Source organism: Bombyx mori, chromosome 14 (genome assembly GCF_030269925.1).
Source record: "Bombyx mori chromosome 14, ASM3026992v2".
Classification (NCBI taxonomy): domain Eukaryota; kingdom Metazoa; phylum Arthropoda; class Insecta; order Lepidoptera; family Bombycidae; genus Bombyx; species Bombyx mori.
The window spans coordinates 10,737,561-10,760,899 of NC_085120.1; the positions used below are offsets into that span (position 1 = coordinate 10,737,561).

Consider the following 23,339-nt stretch of genomic DNA (forward strand, 5'->3'; position numbering starts at 1 on the left):
CCTGTGCGCGAGTGGTGCGGCGGGGGCGCGGAGTCGTCTGTCGGCGGCGGGGAGCGCACGCAGCAGCTGCGAGGGGCACGACCCCGACCTGTCGCGCCACAACGTACTCTACAACCTCTGACCCGCCACACAAGACAACACTCGAACTTATACTTGATTCGATAGCATTTTTTACTCTCTTTTTAATTATTTATTTTTTATCAAAGAAAACATTGATGGAAAAGTATTGAACATTGGGATCTACAATTCACAATGCATCGGCAGTTTGGTTTGGTGTTTCGAAACACAATGAAAAAATTTCAAATAATCAAGTCAACATAAATGAAAGCCCCTTTTCACACAAAATCCCTTAAGCTCGAATTAAAGCAAGGAAGAATTTATCTAGCTGTTCTCCTAAATCCAATGCTTGTCAAAGTTTACATTCAATTTGTTGTATTATTTCAATTTTCTTATGTGATCGATAAACAATTAATCAGTTGAATAAAAGAAATAACTGCACTCTGTGATTGTAGATTACCTTCATTTTAAATATATTTAAAAGGCAGACGATATAATTATATTAAAATACTAATAAAATGGTAATAATATTTTCAAATGAATATTTTATCTGCTCGGGTTGTGTCAGTATTAACTTCTTTATCACAAACGATTGTAATACATAATACTTGTGAGAAATTTTGGAGCGGATTTAATTATTGCATTTGTTAATTGTATTAAGATTATAATAAAGAAATTAGTTAAGTGCGTAATTGGGACATTAAATACATGCGATCTTTGGGACTACGGAGAAAGATAATAGCATTTTTTTTTGAGGGTAGGTGATTTAAGTTTTTTTTTTGTTATAATAAGTTTTCTTTGTTCTTACATTTAATTACATTGAAACTCAATGAAGCGCGTACGATAAGTCCGAGTGTTGTAAATGAAATTCAGCCGCTGGTACGTGTCGCGTCAAATAGGACATGAGTGCTGTTAGCTCACACACGGCCATTCCAAGCGTAACGCATGAGAGCTTAAAGATCAAAATAAATTTGGAATTTAATCAAACAAAATATTTTATAGCTTTTTTTTTTTAATTTTTCCACTTAAAAATTCTGTATAGTTTTTTTCTTCTCTTGAACCGTTTAAGCTCTCATCTAAGCCCTTTAACGATTAATGTAGTAAACAACAAGTGAACAAAGAATGCAATGTGTTAAATTTATATATATAAAATCTTGTAACAGATTATGATTAACCAAAAATATATTATTTTTATGTACATTACAATTTAATGCTAATATTATACCTACTCTTTGTTCGCTTGATCTTTGAAATGATAACAAAACAAACATATACACATATATTCTGAGTTTACGTTATTAACAAAACACAAATGAAAATTAAAGAGCCAATCGCCTGTTTTATTAATTTGTTTAATATTTCGCTGTAGTACAATTATCTTGAACCAGAATTATATATTGGGAGTAACGCCTAATGGAAGATCTTCCACCGAGCGGGTGATATTGCTCAGTAGACTGACGGTCCCAATGTTGTTATTCGGAACTTGTATAATATATATGCAAGCTTATCTTGAAAATGTCTTTAGCGAGATTCAGACATCCGCCAAATATCTTGTGTCCTATGATGTAGGGTAGTTACATATATTTATAATTCAAATCATTAACGATTTATAAGTACTGTTATTGCAATATATTTTTTAATTGCCCATGCAGGCAGACGAGCAAATGGCCTATCTAATGGTAAATGGTTACCGTCGCGGACTTCAGCAATGCCGGGGCATAGCCAAGCCGCTGTCTACCGCTAAACCGAATAGTTATTGTCATCAAACCTGAGCGTTAAACTCGATGGTTTGTAAACAGTTTGAGAGCCGCTGTCTCCTCTAGCGATGGTTTGTAAACAGTTTGAGAGCCGCTGTCTCCTCCAGCGATGGTTTGTAAACAGTTTGGGAGCCACTGACCTGACGTGGTGCGGGTGCAGCGGCACGTCTAGCAAGCGCGAGGGCCCGTCCTCGAACACGGGGTTGTCGATGCTGTACGCTGCGGCCGGCGGCGGAGACTTGCACTTCTTCATGGCCGCCCAACGCTTCATGAGACTGACGCCGCTCGATATAGAAGACTTCTCCGCTTTCGTTTTGTCCCTCGACTGTCGACAATACATTCGATAAATGCGTCGATTACATAATGATTTATATGATGTGTCTGTTCATTGAAGAAAACTGGTGAACGTTAGAAGGTGAATAGGTAAAGAAAGCTCTTTCTGTTTGTTTGTGCATGTCTCCGGAATCACTGAACGGATCTTCATGATTTTTTTAAAGGGATTTTATGACCTGGTAGCTAAGACCTTTAAGTCATGTCTTATTTTAATTTATATTCTTAATTTTATGAAAAATGATAATATGGAGGGAAATGAAATGAAAATGATTAATTTCAGACATTAATCAACTAGGATGAAATGAAATGAAATGAGATGAAATAATATGGGATGAAATATAATCTCAGTAAAATGGTGGTCATTTACTGAGACTTTTTCAGTGGACTTTTTGGAGGATCCTGAGAAGTTACGTCCAGGAGCTTTGTTTCATTTTCCCACATTTATGCACTTTCACAGATACTAAACAGTTAATAAACCACCGTCATAACACATTTAAACCTCAAGAAACATTAAATAGACAAATTAAAACAAATCACACAATTTCACTCCTCGCGTTCAAGCCAAAAAGTCTCGACCTTCATGATAGTTATTTAGAAAAAAATATTAGCGCCATTTAAAGATTTCTTTATATTAGAAGATACAATAATTGTTTTCGTCTTTATTTATGTTTTTTCTTTTATTTTTCTTGCCTTTGCAGGCAGACGAGCATACGGCCAACCTGATGGTAAGCGGTTACCGTCGCTCATGGACGTCAGTAATGCCAGGGACAGAGCCAAGCCGCTGTCTACCATCTTATATCACGAATACCTGTCCTATATCTGGAAAGTAACTTTGTCTGTCTACTACGTTGTCTTGTTTAAATCATTGTTTCTTTATTGCCCTTGTATGCAGACGAGCATAGGGTCTGCCTGACGGTTAGCGGTTACCGTCATTCACAGACGTTAGCAATGCCAGGGACACAGCCAAGCCGCTGCCTACCTTTTTTTTATTGCTTAGATGGGTAGACGAGCTCACAGCCCACCTTGTGTTAAGTGGTTACCGGAGCCCATAGACATCTACAACGTGAATGCCGCCACCCACCTTGAGACATAAGTTCTAAGGTCTCTAGTATAGTTACAACGGCTGCCCCACCCTTCAAACCGAAACGCATTACTGCTTCATTGCTACCTACCGCAAAAAGCCCTTCCACCGTTCTTACCAAACTTACATTAACATATTATTGCTTCAAAACATACCTTTTCAGATCTAGGCGTTGTTTGTTGCATACATAGCGTCGTCGAATTCCAAGGGTACGTCAAAGGCTGTGCTGTAATACAAATTAATAAACTCATTATGAACATTTTCGATGACGATGACAAGGCTGAGCTGCTGGCCGATGCACTGCAAGAGCAGTGCACCACCAGCACTCAACACGCGGACCCCGAACACACCGAGTTAGTCGACAGGGAGGTCGAGCGCAGAGCTTCCCTGCCGCCCTCGGACGCGTTACCCCCCATTACCACTGACGAAGTTAGAGACGCGATCCACAACCTCCAACCTAGGAAGGCACCCGGCTCCGACGGTATCCGCAACCGCGCGCTAAAACTCTTGCCAGTCCAACTGATAGCAATGTTGGCTACAATTTTAAATGCCGCTATGACGCACTGCATCTTTCCCGCGGTGTGGAAAGAAGCGGACGTTATCGGTATACATAAGCCGGGCAAACCGACAAACGAAACTTCTAGTTACCGTCCGATTAGTCTCCTCCCGACGATAGGAAAAATTTACGAACTGCTCCTTAGGAAACGCCTCTGGGATTTTGTTACCGCGAACAAAATTCTCATAGACGAACAGTTCGGATTCCGCTCTAAACACTCGTGCGTACAACAAGTGCACCGCCTCACGGAGCACATCCTGATAGGACTAAATAGGCGTAAACAAATCCCGACCGGCGCCCTCTTCTTCGACATCGCGAAGGCGTTCGACAAAGTCTGGCACAACGGTTTAATTTACAAACTGTACAACATGGGAGTGCCAGACAGACTCGTGCTCATCATACGAGACTTCTTGTCGAACCGTTCGTTTCGATATCGAGTAAAGGGAGCTCGTTCTCGTCCCCGTCAACTGACTGCCGGAGTCCCGCAAGGCTCCGCGCTCTCCCCGTTATTATTTAGTTTGTATATCAATGATATACCCCGGTCTCCGGAGACCCATCTAGCGCTCTTCGCCGATGACACGGCTATCTACTACTCGTGTAGGAAGATGTCGCTGCTTCATCGGCGACTCCAGATCGCAGTAGCCACCATGGGACAGTGGTTCCGGAAGTGGCGCATCGACATCAACCCCACGAAAAGCACAGCGGTGCTCTTCAAAAGGGGTCGCCCTCCGAATACCACTTCGAGCATCCCACTCCCTAATAGGCGCGCAAACACCTCCGCCGTTAGCCCCGTCACTCTCTTTGGCCAGCCCATACCGTGGGCCTCGCAGGTCAAATACCTAGGCGTCACCCTCGACAGAGGGATGACATTCCGTCCCCATATTAAAACGGTACGCGACCGTGCCGCCTTCATATTAGGACGTCTCTACCCTATGCTTTGCAAGCGAAGCAAACTGTCCCTCCGTAATAAGGTAACTCTCTACAAAACTTGCATACGCCCCGTTATGACGTATGCAAGCGTAGTGTTCGCTCACGCAGCCCGCACCAACTTGAAGCCCCTTCAGGTTATTCAATCCCGATTCTGCAGGATAGCCGTCGGAGCACCATGGTTCCTGAGGAACGTGGATCTCCACGATGACCTGGAGCTTGACTCTGTCAGTAAGTATCTACAGTCGGCATCGCTGCGCCATTTTGAGAAGGCGGCACGACATGAGAACCCTCTCATCGTAGCTGCTGGAAATTACATACCCGACCCAGTAGACCGAATGGTAAACCGTCGACGTCGCCCAAAGCACGTCATTACGGATCCTCCTGATCCATTAACGGTGCTCTTAGGCACCACAAGCACCGGTCACCGTCCTCGTCGAACCCGTCGCTTGCGACGAAGGGCTCGACGAGCGAACTAACCCATAGACACAGCCCACTGAGTTTCTCGCCGGATCTTCTCAGTGGGTCGCGTTTCCGATCCGGTGGTAGATTCTGCGAAGCACTGCTCTTGCTAGGGTCAGTGTTAGCAACTCTCCGGTTGAGCCCCGCGAGCTCACCTACAAACGTTAGGGTGAAGCTGAAATAGCCTCTCAAGGCTATCAGCATAGGTAGGAAAAAAAAAAAAAAAAAAAATTAACATTTCTATAGGCGGGTAAAGACAAAACTGTTAAGAAACGTTTCCAGTACTTGTTCATTCAAAATATCAATATCAAAACAAAAGGGAAAATGCAATACATAAAAATCTTCAAATGTGGTGATTATGGTCTAACACTAAACTGTACTAGTTTCTACAATTGATCTAATAATATTTATTACATAAGAATTGGGTTAATGGAACATACTGAGATTAATGTCAGAAATTGTTTCATTAATTATTGCTCACAAATTTCCAGGACAAAAAATCTGATAAGAGAACTCTGCTTAATTACTTCATCTTATTTAATTATAATAATATAGTTAACATACAAACGATTAGGATGTATTTTGAGCAATCATCATTTGGTGACGCGTCTTGTTTGAGACATGGGGTTTAAATCTAATAAAAATAGCCATACTACACAGCTGAAAACAGTACAGAAGCCCAGTCAACATGACTTTATAGTACAATTCTGTAATTAGTCCGTATTTACCCGCAGAGAGCAGCGGGGAGGGAGAGGGGGCCCGCGGCGGGGCGTCCGGGGGAGGGGGAGGCCCTGACGTCATCGCCTTCAGGCTCGGCACCGTGCCCACCGTACTCACTACGCTCTGAAACATACACATAGAGAACATTCGTTTGATAATTAAAATTTTCTTTTGTTTATTAATGTCGTTTTTGATTACGATTTTTCGTACATTTAAGATTAATTGAATATGCAATTTCGAAAAGGGCACATCTCTGAAAATGTAAAATGTTCAGGAAATGAAAAAAACTGATTATTTTCTAAAGCAGTGTAAAATTTAAAATTTTACTTTTGAGATATATTTTAGTGTTAATTAGCAATTGAAAATTACTGGAATTATTATAAAATGGGTGTACGTAAGCCTCAAAAGTACATGTATAAGAAAAAACGTACTTGACAAAATATAAAATATGCGACATGTGCCCTTTTCGAAATTGCATATTCAATTAAACCTTTCATTTTTGAATATTCATATTTGATATGCCGCTATCTATGGCGGCAAGTTTACAGCATCGGACGAGGTCATAGAACATTGACCCCCGGACTATCGTTTATATAATATTTGTGTTACATTGCGTGCTTTACAATTTTTGTTCCTTTTTTTATATTATCATGCTATCATCATGTTTTACTATTACCGTTGTTACTTGTTTCGCCCGTCACGCATTTCAGATTGAACAACAATTTTTTTTTGAATTCGCGTCTCTAAACGATTCTGTGCTAATATACCCCGAGTGGGCTGTGACTTCATTCTCCACCAGATGTCGCTAAACTTAAACTATATTTTTTGCAGTACCTTGTCGTGCTTGGCTCGGTGCGGCGCTACGTAGTTCCCGGGGAACACTCCAGCCCGTTGACTTCGCTCCGAAAATCCTTTGTACCAGCCGTCGCGACATCGCTCCGTCACGGTGTACACCACTAGAAGAAAATAATAACGAGAATTTATTTGAGTGATAAAATAATTTGAGTAATAAAATGTTACGCCGGTAAGAGTAACGCCATCGGATAGTCGAACGAATATCGAAGGATCTAGTAGCACCTAGAACGCTCGAGAAGTACAACGCCATCTATTGTCAGATAGCAGAAAAACAATACAAGAGATGTGTGGAATATTCTTGATAATTCTAGGGATGCGGTATCGGCTATAAAAGCGTTGTAGAGATGGCACGCAGTCAGTTAGTAATCGGAACTACTCGAAGCGAAACAGCGAACGGGTCACCTGAAGCGAAGCGGAAGAAGGGAATTGAGAATTTTTAAAGAAATAAGCCCTCTGCATCTTAATGTTTACCAAACCCCACCAACTTGTTGTTCTTGAACTGAAGTTTGAATACTTTTTTATATTGCTTAGATGGGTCGACGAGCCCACCTGATGTTGTGTTTACTGGAGCCCATAGACATCTACGACGCAAATGCATCACCCACCTGGAGATATAAGTTCTAAGGTATAGTTATAACGGCTGCCCCAGCCTTCAAACCGAAACGCATTACTGCTACACGGCAGAAATAGGCGGGTGGTGGTACCTACCCGCGCGGACTCACAAGAGGTCCTACCACCAGTAATTACGCAAATTATAAATTTGGGGGTTTCATTTTTATTACACGATGTTATTCCTTCACCGTGGAAGTCAATCGTGAGTATTTGTTGAGTACGTGTTTCACTAGAAAAATTGGTACCCGTCTGAAATTCGAACACCCCTGCATCGCTCAATACGAATGCAACGGACGTCTTATCCTTTGTTACACGACGACTTCAAATACAATCGTCTGTCTTCCAGAGCAGTATAAACAGAGCCGTACCTCCTTTGGTGAGTTCTAGTTCGTCCGGTTTCTGCGGGTGGTAGGGGTACAGCGCTACGTAGTGCGCGGGGAGCGGGCGCTCGCTGCTGCGGGAGCGGCGCCGCCGCCGGGCGCGCGCGTCCGTCCCCCCGCCCAACCCCCCGCACGGCCCCCCGACCGGCGCCGCGTCCAGCAGACTGGTCGCCACTATCTCCGCTGAATGTCTGCCGCGACAAGAGAAACACATGGCTAATCTTGTATATAATAATAATAAAATAATTTATTGCCTTTCACACTAAATAAAATAAAATACAAATAAAAAAAAAGAAAAAGCAAAAGGAGGTGGCTCAGCTATTTTTTTTTTAATTCTTTTATTGCTTAGATGGGTGGACGAGCTCACGGCCCACTTGGTGTCGAGTGGTTACCGGAGCCCATAGACATCTACAACGTAAATACGCCACCCACCTTGAGATATAACTTCTAAGGTCTCAAGTATAGTTACAACGGTTGCCCCGCCCTTCAAACCGAAACGCATTAAGGCTTCACGGTAGAAATAGGCGGGGTGGTGGTACCTACCCGCGCGAACTCACAAGAGGTCCTACCAACAGTACACACAGTTACACAAATTATAATTTTGCAGGTTTGATTTTCATTACATGATGTTATTCCGTCACCGTGGAAGTCAACCGTGAATAAGAAGACAAGAGAAAGAGATCAGAAACATATTACTAAAAAGTCTCACCTATTCGGCGTATTATGATTGGCCTGCAAATGCGTCGAGGGCGTGAGACTGTGTCTTTTCTCCCTCTCCCTGTGAGGGTCTCTGTGCGATCTCGACACCACGTAGTTCCCCTCCTGGCCTTGAGATGGCGACAGCGCCGCCTGCAGACCGAGCCCGAAGTTCAGCAGGGAGTCCGGCCCGCTCGATCGGATCACTACTTTGCTGGAAGACGGGGCGTCTAGTCTGACTTCTTCCGTTTCCTGTACCTCTTCATTCGAAGCGTTCGGTTTGGGACTCTCTGAAGGGGGCAGGCTGACGTTGAGCGACGTGTTTGTTGCGGTGGAGCTCTCGTTCAGGCTCAATATTCCCATCGAGGTGTTTAGTGAAGGTTCGCGTCGGTCAGGATCCGGGTCGGGCCCGTTGACCGCGGTGGTCCGGTCGGTGTTGTTGTCCGGGGAACTCGGCAGGCTGGGCTCGTTGCTCTCACAGGTGCTCGTGTCAGAGCTGGTGTTGGGCGTGGTGTTGGAACTGACGCCCACCGACGGAGTGTTCATACTGGAACTGGAGTCCGAGCTGGGGTTGTTGGAGACGGGGGGGCGCACGTTTTGGTACGTCGAGTCCGCGGGAGTCGAATTGTAGTCGAACTTGACGCGCGTCCTGTCGTAGTTGACGTCGCCGATGCGGGACACGCTCTGCAGGCCCAGCACGCCGTGGCCCTTGTTGCTAAAGTGTATCAGATCTATCGCGTGCTTCGACTGCTGTTCGAGAATGTTCCGCGGCGGCGTCGAGAGCAGGCCCGCGTGGGGGCCCAGCGTCTGCGGCTGTTGGACCAGCATCGCTGTCGGGTAGTTGGGGTGGGATTGGGTCATCGTTGCCATGTTCTGGTAGTTGCCCTGTGACGTCGCCGGTGTAGAGACCGACATTGGCTGATAGCGATGCGGATGCTGTAATTCGAAATTATTTATATGTCATTAACTAAATTCTTTTGCAATCTCATATAAATGCAGATCAGACTACGATCACTTTTTTTCAGACGCATCTACAAAATATTTTTTTCCTAAAACTACATCTTTTTTTTTTTATTGCTTTGATGGGTGGACGAGCTCACAGCCCGCCTGGTGTTAAGTGGTTACTGGGGCCCATAAACATCCACAACGTAAATGTGCCACCCATCTTGAGATATAAGTTCTAAGGTCTCAAGTATAGTTACATCCTTGATTTAAAGGTATATGGACAGTTCTGCCAATATATTAATCTATACAAATATCGTATTTATAGATACGTGAAAGCAGTTAAAAGTTTGTGACCCATTCACGCTATAATAACTGGACAAATTTAGATAATATTTCGCACAAAGATATGAGTACATATAATATAACAAAACAATAGTTGGGACCACCTTAATCAAACAAATTGTTATTTTTATCTTTCGCATTAAATTTAAGACCTAGAATGCAGGCCTAGAATAAGGCAACGAATAATTGCAGCAAATGTTCCGAGAAACGGTTCGTGTAAAAGAAAATTCATTGAAGACGAAACCAAAAAAGCGTGTTTATTAATATTTGATTGAATACCTGAGAGTGATGTCTGTGTTCGGAGTGTCCGGGCCGCGCGTGTCCCGGGACCGGCGGCACGGGTCGGTTCAGGGGCGCGCTGGAAACGTACAGACGTACTTTAATACAGCAATCTAACTTATACGACAGTAACTTGTTCGATTGTCGTTATTAACCCTTTGACTGCCACGTAGGCACTTTCGGTAGGCAGCGGCTTAGCTCGGCCCCTGGCATTGCTGAAGTCCATGGGTGACGGTAACCACTCACCATCAGGTGGGCCGTGTGCTCGTCTGCCTATAAGGGCAATAAAAAAACGTAGGTCAGGTTAATTCAGTGCCCTACGCGGCGCACTGAATTAATTATGTCGATTTACTGTTACTAAGGCGCCGGAATATCTAGTAGACTCTGAGAAAGACGATTTTTTTTTATTGCTTAGTTGGGGCCTCCTGGTATTAAGTGGTTACTGGAGCCCATAGACATCTACAACGTAAATGCGGCACCCACGTTGAGATATAAGTTCTAAGGTCTCAGTATAGTTACATCCGATGATAATGAGAATGGATCTATTTCTAAGAGACTAGAACATACATTAACAAACAAAAGAAGGCAAAGTTAGGCAATATTTAGGCGCTTAGTAACAGAAATTGACTTAAAAGTACTTCAGTGCGTCGCGTAGAGTACTGGTGACCTACACGGCAGTCGTAGGGTTAATTACCAGTTTATAAGCTGCCTGGCCGCCTGGTTGAGTTCAACGAACGCTATAGGGAAGATGCCGACTCGGTTCTCTAGTCTACCCTCGGCCCAGTTGTCGTCGACGCGACGGTGCACCGTTATTATAGCTCCTGAAACAAATTCATTGTTCTGTAGTATTAACGGTTCGATCTCGCTGGTACCAAGAGCTGGTACTGGTGGTAGGACCTCTTGTGAGTCCGCGCGGGTAGGCACCACCACCCTACCTATTTCTGCTGTGAAGCAGTAATGCGTTTCGGTTTGAAGGGTGAGGCAGCCGTTGTAGATATCCATGGGCTCCAGAAACCACTTAACACCAGGTGCGCTGTGACCTCGTCCACCCATCCAAGCAATAAAAAACTTATTTGTAATTTTTTTTAATGATTTTAATTTTATTTTTTGTAACTTTAAGTTTTGTTTTTATAAAAAGGTTAAAAACACATCCACAAGTTTTTAATTTCTAATAGCCCATTAACCATTACTATCCCAATGCTATCCTACAACCATACCCTTACTATTAACAAAGTTTGAGTAAAATAATTTTAAAGTTACTTTTTTAAAAGGTGCGATTTTTGTGACGCCGTGCGTATTTATACGTATTACAATAAATATACTTAAAGGAAATGGGCCACTCTCCATACATTGCACGGCCCACAAAATTATTAAAGTATAAAAATAGATTTTTGTTTAGATAGAATGTTTTATATTACTTTTAAAATCCATTAATTAAATATGTTACTATATTTTGCTAGTTTTTTTGCAATATAATGTATTTTTTAAGAAGAGTTAATGAGGATTGTTTAAAATATAAATATATTTTACCTATGGCAACTCCTTCAATATTATCAATGTAGCTTAGTCATTCTAATTTCTTTTTATTTATGATTTTAATTATCCCACCATTAAAAATACCCTTAAATTTTATAATAAGTATGTAAAAATGAAATGTTTTTTTCTATAGATATTTTATTCGTGTCCTTGAGAGCACTAGTAGCTGGGCCGAAAATGGCCCATGTCCTTTAGATTCAATAATAAATTGTCCTACCACCGTTACCGTCGCGTTCTAATTTAAATTTAAATATTATTTTTATTTACTTCAAAATCGTACCTTTATCAAAAGCGAGACACCCTTCCTCGTCGGGGGCTGACATTCGGAAGTCGTAGAGCGCTTTGCAGAGCGCCGTCGCCGCCGGCAATTGTACGACGACCTGAAAGAAATATTGGGCTTTAATTTCTTACTTGAAAAACAGATGGCGCTGGTACAGTTACATACATTCAAGGTGTTAGTGTTTTTTTGTTGTTTAGGATTGAAGGTTTACTGGTGGCCCGGAGGCCTTTCCAGTTTCACCAGGACAGGTGGGCGGGCTAAGCTCAGACAGGAGGGGTGGGATTTGCTAACAGCTACCTGAGCGCCTCCGAAGAAGACCAACAACTCAAGAGTAGCTGCTTCGCGAATGAATGTTTTAATGTCACATTTGTTATAGTTTTTACTTCTGAATTAAATCTACAAAATGTTCATTACACGTCTAATATTGAGCGGTTACTCATAGAAATCAAAACTTAGATGAAAATGCTTTTTGCCATCCATCTAATGCACATTAGGTCAATGTAGTATGTCAAAGAAGCAAGATTGATATGCCATCTGAGTAATAGCAACCAGCACAGTCTGACTATAAATTAGTCCTATTGTGGTTTCCAGCCCCGATTTTGTTAAGGAAGTCCAAAATTAAAATTTCTAAAATTAAAGATTCAACAAAACACTGCCGACCTGCACAAAAGTGATTGGAAACATTCCAGTTCTTCCGGAGCATTCTCCTTGATACCAAAACGCGTCCAGTTTCTTCTGCAAGAGTATTATTTCGCCTTTCTTGAATGACAGATCTCTGAAAAATAAAAAGGGACTTGGTGTAACTATAGATTAGATTAGTTTCTTCTTCTCAGTCGTGTCACTCTTGACAGAGTGGTCGTGGTCGTCATGTTGTGTTGGAAGGAGCAAATTTGCCATCTCTCCTTGTTCGAGGCCATTCTACTGCACTAATTTATGGGATTTCCCACTGCAGTTTTAATTTGGTCGGTCCACCGCATTGGTGACCTCCCGCGCGGTCTTGTGCCATCAACCCTTCCCCGCACAACGAGGAGAGTTAAGTTTAGCGAGGTCTAAGGGCTTGGAGTCAGAGGCCATCTAAAGATCTGCTTTCCGTATCTACGTATCTACTTATCTCTAAGGTTTGCAGCCTTCCATGTCAACACTGATGTCAATATAACAAACACAATTTAGTGTGGCCCCCGAAGATGAGAATTCCTGTCCTGACTTTCAAGTTTTTATAAACTGACTTAGTGAGGCATTAGTTAACGCGCCTGATTGTTGAGCCGAGGGTTCGATTCTCACACCGGGCAAACATTGGTGTGACGAACAGATCTATTTCCTCTACATCTGGGTGTTCATTATTTATATATGTATATATTTAAACGTATATAAGTATGCATGTCAGTCTCTGGTACTCATAATGCATGGAATTCTAATTAGGGTCTGGTGTGCGTAGTGCGAGTTTTTTAACGTTCTCGATAGCGTAAAAGTTAACTCAAACGTTTGCCTACGTTGGCCGCTAGAGGCGCTGTTCTAACTGCATACAAATTTGAGTTAACTTTTACGCTATCGAGAACGTTAAAAAAACTCGCACTAAACACACGGATGACCGTACATTTTTATAGTTATTATTAACTTTTTTTTTCTCACTGTACTCACCCAGGCTCCTTGGAAATGTAATCGTACACGGCTCTGGCGTGTGGCGGCAACTGTTTACCGTCACGTGCTGAGAGAGATCCCTGCTGTACCTGGAATCAAAGCGCAATTTAAAAAAAAACATGCATCACATTCAATCAATTGTAAGCTGTGCAGGATGCATGCGAGATTGTTCTTAAACACAAAGTCCAGTCAAAGTCACTTTGTTTTTCTACCTAAGCTGAGACCCTTGAGAGGCTATATCAGCATAACCTTATCTAGTAGGTGAGCTCACGGGGCTCAAACCTGACGACGTCGCTAACACAAACCCTAGCAAGAGCCGTGCTTCGCAGAATCTACCACCGGATCGGAAACGCGACCCACTGAGAAGATCCGGCGAGAAACTCAGTGGGCTGTGTCTGAGGGTTAATTTACTCGTCGAAACCGTCGCTTGCAACGAAGGGCTCGACGAGAACGATGACCGGACAAAGTCACGGTAGTCAAATGACGATATAAATTTCCTATTTTATTGGTTTCAATATGAGCTGTTAACCCTTTGGAGCAACATTGGCCCATATGTATAAGTACCTTTTTTTATATTTATACATTTTTTTATACTTAATTGGATGGATTTTTTTTTACTTATTCAAATAAACAAATCGCAATAAAGAATAAATTAAATACATGTTTATTTGTACTTTAAACAAATCGTCCCTGAAGAGGTTAACATAATTATCTATACGAGTTTATATAAGCAAAAACAAAAGTTCAATGCCCTTTTCTCGTTGGTTTGTCACTGGGTATTCTTTTTTGTGTATAATAGTTAGCTATAGATGAACTAAAACTACATTTATCTTCTCCTTAAAAACTTTTGCGATCATCAGAAAAGACGCTACAAAAGTCATTTACATCATCGTTCAATTATAATACCACATATTCTGAGCCCATTTTCCAGTACATTTTGTTTACTGGTGGTAGGACCTCTTGTGAGTCCACGCGGGTAGGTACCACCGCCCTACCTATTTCTGCCGTGAAGCAGTAACGCGTTTCGGTCTGAAGGGTAGGGCAGCCGTTGTAATTATACTGAGATCTTAGAACTTATATCTCAAGATGGGTGGCGCGTTTACGTTGTAGATGTCTATGGGCTCCAGTAACCACTTATGAGCTCGTCCATCCATCTAAGCAATAAAAAAAAAAAAAAAAAAAAAAAAACACCAGGTGGGCTGTGAGCTCGTCCACCCATCTAAGCAATAAATAAAAAAAGTACTAAACATAATCTAATAGATGAATTCATTAACTTACTTGGAGGTGTCCCGCTCTTATCCGCTGTCCGACGCCGACCACCTTCTTCGGGGCTGAATTCCTCATACCCTCGAGTATCCTCATGAGGAGGACGTTCGGAGGCAAGTCCTCGACCTTCGTTTCGACCAGGATCCGACATTCTGGACAACGGAGTTCTTTATGTGATTCTACTATCACCTGAAAATAACGGAACGATACATTTTGTTATTTTGTTATAAGTCATCAATTGATTGATAATTGGGCCAGCCTTTGTAACTATACTGAGACCTTAGAACTCTTACCTCAAGGTGGGTGGCGGCCTTTACGTTCTAGATAGATGTCTATGGGCTCCGGTAACCACTTAACACCAGGTGGGCCGTGAGCTTTTCCACCCATATAAGCAATAAAAAAAAGATAAATGTATTCAAATCTTAGCTGTATATATATATTTTTTATTTTTGATGTTAATGCACTGTCGATTGCACCTATAATTGAGGTGACATCTGCCATGAACTTTTGTCAATTTGTCAATGTTTTGTATTGATGATCACTTTGTTGGTGCAACTTATTAAATAAATAAATAAATAAATAAGATGTTTATTATCATAATGCGTAATCTATACTAATATTATAAAGCTGAAGAGTTTGTTTGTTTGAACACGCTAATCTCAGGAACTACTGGTCCGATTTGAATTATTTCATTGTCAGATAGCTCAGTTATTGGGGAAGGCTATAGGCTATATAACGTCACGCTAAGACCAATACAAGCGGAGCCTAATAAAGAATGTTTCAAAATCGGGGTTTTTTGCCTTTTGAGAGCTTCCGCTTCCGAAACGGTTAAACGCTAAAATAATGTATGACAGAATTGTTCCCCTTTAAAAGATCTAAAAAAAAGTCTGCGACAGCATGGCTATATGTTAAGGTTGGCTTACTATAACGTTTTTTATGCTAACCAAATTTGTTCTAAAATAAAGCATTATTTGTGAACTATTCCACGCGGACGAAGTCGCGGGAAAAAGCTAGTTATCAATAAATGAATGATGCATTCCATGCCAATGACGACTTGCTTCTGCTGATGAATGATGACTTGTGGATCCTCAATGTTTCCTGAACAATTGCTACATGTGACCATCATTAAGTGTAGGTTGTAATAGAAGACAACTTGTTCATAATTTATTCACTTTTTGTATACATTTTTGTTATCAAACTTATACACACATTTGTGAGCTTGTGTGTGATGCCGAGCTATTATGACCAAGCGATAAATGTTATATTACATTATCATATCATAATACTACCATTCAAAAACGGAAATGTATTTTTTCCTAAACCTACACTTACTGTAATATTATTTAAATATACATAAGTATATACAGCGATGGTCATATAATTAGAAACACTTCTTATGAATAAAGAAAGTATAAATTCAACATACAAATGTTCGTAAAAAATATACACATTCAATATTTTTTTTCTTTTAATTTTTTTTTTTCATTAATTAATTAATAAATAAAAATCTGATTAAATACATAAAATATAAAACATTTCTTATTTTAAATAAAAAAATGAGTCTTATTAGTTTATTTTTTGATACTGACCACTTGGACGCCTAATTAGAAACATTTTAAACGCCTTAAAGCATCTTGGGCCTATTTGATATCTATCCTCTCTTCATCATCAATCGTCAAAATGGGCTACCGGACACCGATGATGAAAAAATTCGTAAGGAATTTTATAAGTCTGATCTGAGAATGATTCTGATTTTGAGTGATTATGAGTCTGAGATCTTAAATTAAATTCATAATATCTAATCGATTACATAGCGTGATGTATGTATCATATCAGTAGTGTATCATCTAAGGTGAGATAGTCATTTCTCTTGGCCCCAAATCACGTTCCACGTAATGTAGTCGCGTTTAGCTGCGGATTGTGACAAATAAAAAACATCCAGTTATCCGGCTAGGGATTGGCATAAGATCCGAAATGCCTGTCAATTTGATGTTAATAATTGCAGCTGAATCAAAGTGTATTACTGATTTTAAAATACAATGTTGTAATAACAGATAATGAAAATTACTGGCAGAGATTCATATAGAGTCAACAGGGTCGGATAGAGACATTGTTTCATTATTCATCATAGTAGTTGCAATGTTTTTGTATAATTGGCTTAGATGTGTGTCTACTCACTATCAATCCGATATAAAACCGGTGTCCATAGACATCATAGAGTAAGGGAGGGCAAATGCCACCACTCATTACACATATATTTAAAAAAAAAAAAAAAAATTATCTATATACATATATACATAATATACTATATGAGGTGAAGTGTAAAATACAAAGATAGAATGGAATAGCTTTAATTTGACATTGAAACACCACATATGATGAACAAAAAGGTTAAAATAATTTAAACGTGAAAAAGAATGGCTAACAGATATTTGTGTTAATTTAAGTATTTTTCTTCTAAATTTATACCTTTTTTTTTATTGCTTAGATGGGTGGACGAGCTCACAGCCCACCTGGTGTTAAGTGGTTACTGGAGCCCATAAACATCTACAACGTAGACGCGCCACCCACCTTGAGATACAGTCTCAGTATAGTTACAACGGCTGCCCCACCCTTCAAACCGAAACGCATTACTGCTTCACGGCAGAAATAGGCAGGGCGGTGGTACTTATCCGCGCGGACTCACATGTGGTCCTACCACCAATAACAGCAATACTTTCAGAATAGCTGTTTATTTAATGTTTTCACAGCCCTAAAGCGTTTAGAACGGAAATAAAAAAAAAGTCTATTCTCGTACTCGTTTGGCGGCGATAACATTTTATGAAGCAAAAGGTCACGTGTAGGTTATCCGTGTAGTACACATACAGACATATACGCGGTAAAGGTCAATTTATCAGTCATGGTATCAACCACGGCTGTCAACGACTGAATTTAGTAGCGGCCAATATAGAAACCACGTACCAAGCTTTTATGGGCAAGTTAGGGTGAAGATTTATTTTGAACCAACGAACCACACCACCTTTAAGCTTTTTTTACTGGTGGTAGGGCGTCTTGTGAGTCCGCGCGGGAAGGTACTACCGCCCTGCCTATTTCTGCCCTGAAGCAGTTTCGGTTTGAAGGGTGGGACAGCCGTTGTAACTATATAACCGTGCTTTTAGGTACTTCAAGCACCGGTCACCGTTCTGGTCGAACCCGTCGCTTGCGACGAAGGGCTCGACGAGTAAATTAACCCTCAGACACAGCCCACTGAGTTTCTCGCCGGATCTTCTCAGTGGGTCGCGTTTACGATCCGGTGGTAGATTCTGCGAAGCACTGCTCTTGCTAGGGTTCGTATTAGCAACGTCGTCAGGTTTGAGCCCCGTGAGCTCACCTACTAGTTAAGGTTACGCTGGAATAGCCTCTCAAGGCTATCAGCATAGGTAGGATAAAAAAAAAAAGTAACTATACTGAGACCTTAGAACTTGTATCTAAAGGTGGGTGGCGCATTTACGTTGTAGATGTCTATGGGCTGCAGTAACCACTTAACACCAGGTCGGCTGTGAGTTCGTCCGCTCACCTAAGCAATAAAAAAAAAGCGAACCCTGATCAATGCAATCTCCCAACTTAAACGTCAAGGATAAAGTCTCTACCGCTATAGTACGATTGTCCTAAGTATACAGCCACCACCTTTTAATTTCCCCACACTTCACAGCCAGCCAAGGCCTTTTTGCCAAAACATTACAAGACATGTTTACTGAACCAACAATCATTATCTACCTGTATGATAAAATATCAATATGCATAATACATTAATGATAAGTTAACATCAGCTGTGAAGCTTTAATCTTATCAAACGATTTTTATCAATTACTTTGTGAGTCAAGGTAAATAATATTTGCTTTTCAATGACTTCCGAGTGTGTTTCGGCCTAGATTTGTGTTGTTTTTTTGTTTGTTTGTAATTAAATTTACGGTAACCAAATGTGGAATGTCTGCTTATACGCAATGTCATACAGCAATATGTGGTAGTGGACATAAGCGTCACAAATTACGTGCAACCAGCCGCGAACGTGTTATGAGCTCCTTCGGACACATCATGCGGTCTCCCAGACATGAATTAGAGAAGCTCATAATTTAGGGACGCATAGGGGACAAGCACGCCGTGGGCACAAGACCAGCCAGATGGTCAGATCTGGTAAAGCAAGATGTTGGTGGTAGTCTATACCATACGGTCCATGCCACCCATGATCGAACACTATGGAGGAAAGTCACATGTGGTCGCGATCCTCAGCAGTGAGGGAACGATGAAGAAAAGAGAGCCACGTGTAAGGGTGAAGGGATACAGTTCTTCCGAGACCCACTAAGGACTCGCCGGGTCTTCTCGGTGGGTCGTGATTCCGATCCGGTGGTAGATTCTGACTGCTCTAACTAAAGCTACGGCTGACCGTCCGCGCGTAGCTGAAATAGCCCCTTAGGCAATCAGCAAATAGGTTGGGAAAAAAAAGGGTCTTCCGATAAAATCAAATAATCACAAAGAAAAACGACTTCTATTAAATAATCCACAATATATAACTATTTGAAATTAATTAAAAAGGTGATCTGTTAACACCTAAAATTCGAGAAGGTTCATCTAATCGAATTTAATTACTGGTGGTAGGACCTCTAGTGAGGCCGCGCGGGTGGGCCGTAATGCGATTCGGTTTGAAAGGTGGGGCAGCCGTTGTAACTATACTTGAGACCTTAGAACTTATGTCTCAAGGTGGGTGGCGCATTTACGTCGTAGATAGATGTCTATGGGCTCCAGCAACCACTTAACATCAGGTGGGCTGTGATCTCGTCCACCTATCTAAGCCGTAACAAAAATCAAAGTACCTCCTTTTTTCAGAAAAACAATAGCCTGAAAAAATCACTTAGTTTTATTGATAGCCCTTACCCATGTGCCTAACTACCTCGAATAAAATCACAACTTGAGCTATTTTTTGGATACAATAATAATATTACCCTTTAATTTCTAGATGTTGTGTGTACATTGCTTTCCTTGTCGGGGTGATGTGTCGATATAAATAGTCGACCTACGTGTCTGGCTCGGAAGCTGAGGGTCGTTTTTGTTTATTTATAATTAATGCCAAACGGAACACTCTCAGGAATGATTCAAACTGAAAGATACGAATGGTTCTTTTTAGTTCCAGGCCTAATGTTATTTGATGCGATGACCGATTTCATGTGAGCCGTAATGAACTCTATGCGCTTCAATAATTATAATAAAACCAATACTGATCCACGGCTGGACATAGTTTTTTTCCGATTAGTGCCGTGGATCCCGGTTTTCTCCATATCGGCCACGTCGGCCAGATAGAGCGAGGATGTACCATAAACACATCCGAAATTGGTCATCACGTTAAGTTTTTTTCTATATAAAATAGTAACGTCAATCGTCAATCGTTCATGGCCATCGGCAATGCCAGGAGGACGGCCAATAGAAAAGACAATAAGAGCGTTAGAGAAACCGCGCCAAAGAGAATTCGATAAGCCTGATGGTGATCGATAAAAACGAAACTCATCGTGTGTATGTTAGTGAGTGCTTATGGCTAATGGCAACGATTGGTACTGTTAATAACATCGAAGAGGGCTGCATTTCAGCAAAATTCAGCATGACAGAGAGATCTTCAGATTCAGTATGTATAGAAAAGTATAAAATAGAATTTAAAATGCTTTTTACTATTTATCATGCACTTCAAAATGTTTCAATAGATTTGCAAAATGGAATTGTTTCGAGTGTATTCAAAGTTTTTTTTTTTTGTAAAAATTAAGACGGGCCGCCAACCTTTTTGCTCCTGCCTATGTGCCAGTAGCCTCAAGGGGCTATTCTGGCTTTACCTAGGTTGGTGAGCTCACGAGCTTCAGCCTGAGAGATATGTCGCCTGACCAATATATCTTGAACATCTTAGAAAAACACGCGGTCGGCAGTCTGCTGCGACTTAAAACATACAAACTAAACCCTAAATTGTAAATTGTATCTCACAGTAAAAGGAGTGGCGGAAGAATTAATTATTCTAATTTCTTAACAATTTTTAATGTCAAGGCGCAATTTTCAATTTTCTAAATTAAACAATGTTTGGCACTACAGTACATGAACGAGCTGCTCTATTTCGATAACATTATTTGGCACATTTTCGCGATGACATACTCCGTATTATTTGAACGATTTTATCAGTTTTAAATTGCATGCGTTAACGATTACTAAAAGTATTCAACTATAAAATTTGTATGAAAATAGTATAATTGATTTACTGACACTCATATGGAAATAGTCTGCCCACATCTAAAGGGTAATTAGCGGTAGCCGCAAACGCTTACGAATGTGTACTCACTGTGGAAGAGAATAAGGAAGAATCAACCGATCACTGGAGACATGGATTGCTATTCCAACTCTCTCTGTCTCTGTTCTGGACTAATACGCAATATGAAAGCTTAAAGAAGAGTTTTGTCGGTAAAGGGGGCAATCACATTTAAAAAACACTGTCGTACATGTACGCTAATTTAATAAAGTAACTTATTTAATAAATTAAGATGTTTTGAATAGTACAAAACAAACACTATTATTCTCTTGACAGTGGTCACCGATGACAGTGCGGATTAAGATCGCACAAAATACTATAATATGCTGAAGGACAAAAGAGAATGCAATGTTGCCGACGAGGATGTCGAAGACAGAGCGAAGTGGAGGGGTAAAGTGAGGAAAGCTGACCCCACCACCATTTGGGATAAATAGCTGAGAGAGAGAGAGAGAGAGAGAGAGAGAGAGAGAGAGAGAGAGAGATATTACTATAATATGCGTTTCCTATTTTTGTGGAAAACCTCTCCTAAACCTTACAGTGACAGGTGAATCGAACAATCGAGAACGCCGGCAGGCGGGTGACGCGTGATGCAGGCGCCATTTTAGTAAAATTGCGCGGCACATTAACGTCGACAGCATTATCGCTTTTTTTCTCTACCTATAGCCTGGTAGCCTAAGAGCCTATTCCAGCTAAGCGCAGACAGGTAGTCCGCCTCACGGGTTCCATCTGAGAGAATTTCCTAACACTAGCCCTAGCAAGAGCTTCGCAGAATCTACCACAGGATCGGAATCGCGAGAAAATCCGGTAAGAAACTCAGTGCTAACATAATCGCGCTCCAAAAACCAATCCACAATTTGGCCTAAAACATCGTCTCTAAGGAATGCCAATCGTTTACTTGTACTTGTCGAATATATACTTTTAAACACCACGCTGCGTTCTTACGACTTGCGCTCGGGTAGCTGTTAGCAAATCCCACCCCTCCTGGCTGAGCCTTTGCTCGCCCACCTGTCCTAGTGAAACTGGAAAGGCCTCCGGGCCAGCAGTAAGCATTCGATCATAAAAAAAAGTTCTTACGACTTTCACTGAATCCACGAGGAACGCGCCTAGTCTCGGATCTGCGTCCTCTTAGAGGTAGAGATGAGACGGCGACTCACCACAATTGAGTGGGCATAAAAACATTAGCCGTAATTTCGTGTCACGACACTAATGCTATCCACATATTTTCTACGTTCACGCTCGAGAGAATTAAAAGTGGACACGCAAGCCTCGTGCGGTACTGCTGCTTGTAAGTTTCAATTAAATCAACACTTTTATGATTAAACATGAATACAAATATATGTTGTCTTCGAAAGGGAAATTGTTTTGTTTTTAATACGCTTTTATTACCTTCAGACGTATGTTTTTATTTATTTTTTTATTGCTTGGATGGGTGGACGAGCTCACAGACCACCTGGTGTTAAGTTACTGGAGCCCATAGACATCTATGACGTAAATGCGCCACCCACCTTGAGATATAAGTTCTAAGGTCTCAAGTATAGTTACAACGGCTGCCCCACCCTTCAAACCGAAACGTATTACTGCTTCACGGCAGAAACAGGCAGGGTGGTGGTACCTACCCGCGCGGACTCACAAGAGGTCCTACCACCAGTGGTATATTTGTAACAGTATGTATGTTTGTAACGGAATCTTTGAACATGATTTTGACCTCATTCAAAACGTCGGATTAACTCGAAATTTGGTATACTTGTTAAGGACCGATGACAATTCAATATTACAAAATAATAATTGAAAAACTTGAAATTCAACTAAAAAATGATAAATAAATAATAGTTTAAAAAACTAAAAAAATACGCTTTTATAGAAGATCGAACTAAAAAATAGATAATAAATTTTAACAATAACGCGCAACGGTCACCTAATCTTTGCCTTCGAGGACTAGCAAATGCCGCGCGATCTTTTCAGTGTCCTATAAGATTAGCACGATCGGTCCTATTTACTCTTTCTAGTCAAAAGTATACAGGAAAGACACCTCCTGTATTTACGAAGACTAAAAACATCAAATAAATTTTATAGTGTACCTACCTACCACCTACCTACGTGCGTGATTTCGAATTTAATATTTAATCCGAATGATTAACCAAAATGAGACAGTTCTCGTTGTAGGTGAAGATAAGCAGACGAGGTAACGGCCTGTATTGATGGCGATCGATAAATGTGGAACGTTGACATCAGAACGGGCTTGTCACCATCCGCTTCGTTGTTGCTACGGCTCGATGTTTTAGGAAACGGATATCGTGTTCA

General features: G+C 41.2%; 1 protein-coding gene across 3 annotated transcripts in view; it reads right to left on the reverse strand.

Annotated features, from left to right (window-relative positions):
• Nucleotides 1-23,339, reverse strand: part of LOC101735906 (E3 ubiquitin-protein ligase SH3RF1) — a 50,714-nt gene that overhangs the window by 10,308 nt on the left and 17,067 nt on the right. For 2 of the 3 annotated variants that reach the window (XM_038015430.2, XM_062672153.1), the window contains 13 exons: nt 14,735-14,911; nt 13,457-13,545; nt 12,479-12,593; nt 11,819-11,918; nt 10,697-10,823; nt 10,003-10,081; nt 8,450-9,372; nt 7,729-7,931; nt 6,728-6,849; nt 5,902-6,016; nt 3,384-3,454; nt 1,955-2,139; nt 2-88 (listed from right to left, as the gene is read on the reverse strand). In XM_038015430.2, the coding sequence (XP_037871358.1) occupies nt 2-88; nt 1,955-2,139; nt 3,384-3,454; nt 5,902-6,016; nt 6,728-6,849; nt 7,729-7,931; nt 8,450-9,372; nt 10,003-10,081; nt 10,697-10,823; nt 11,819-11,918; nt 12,479-12,593; nt 13,457-13,545; nt 14,735-14,911 (2,393 nt within the window). The remainder of the gene's footprint in view (nt 1; nt 89-1,954; nt 2,140-3,383; nt 3,455-5,901; nt 6,017-6,727; nt 6,850-7,728; nt 7,932-8,449; nt 9,373-10,002; nt 10,082-10,696; nt 10,824-11,818; nt 11,919-12,478; nt 12,594-13,456; nt 13,546-14,734; nt 14,912-23,339) is intronic. The other variant, XM_038015431.2, reaches the window with a different exon arrangement.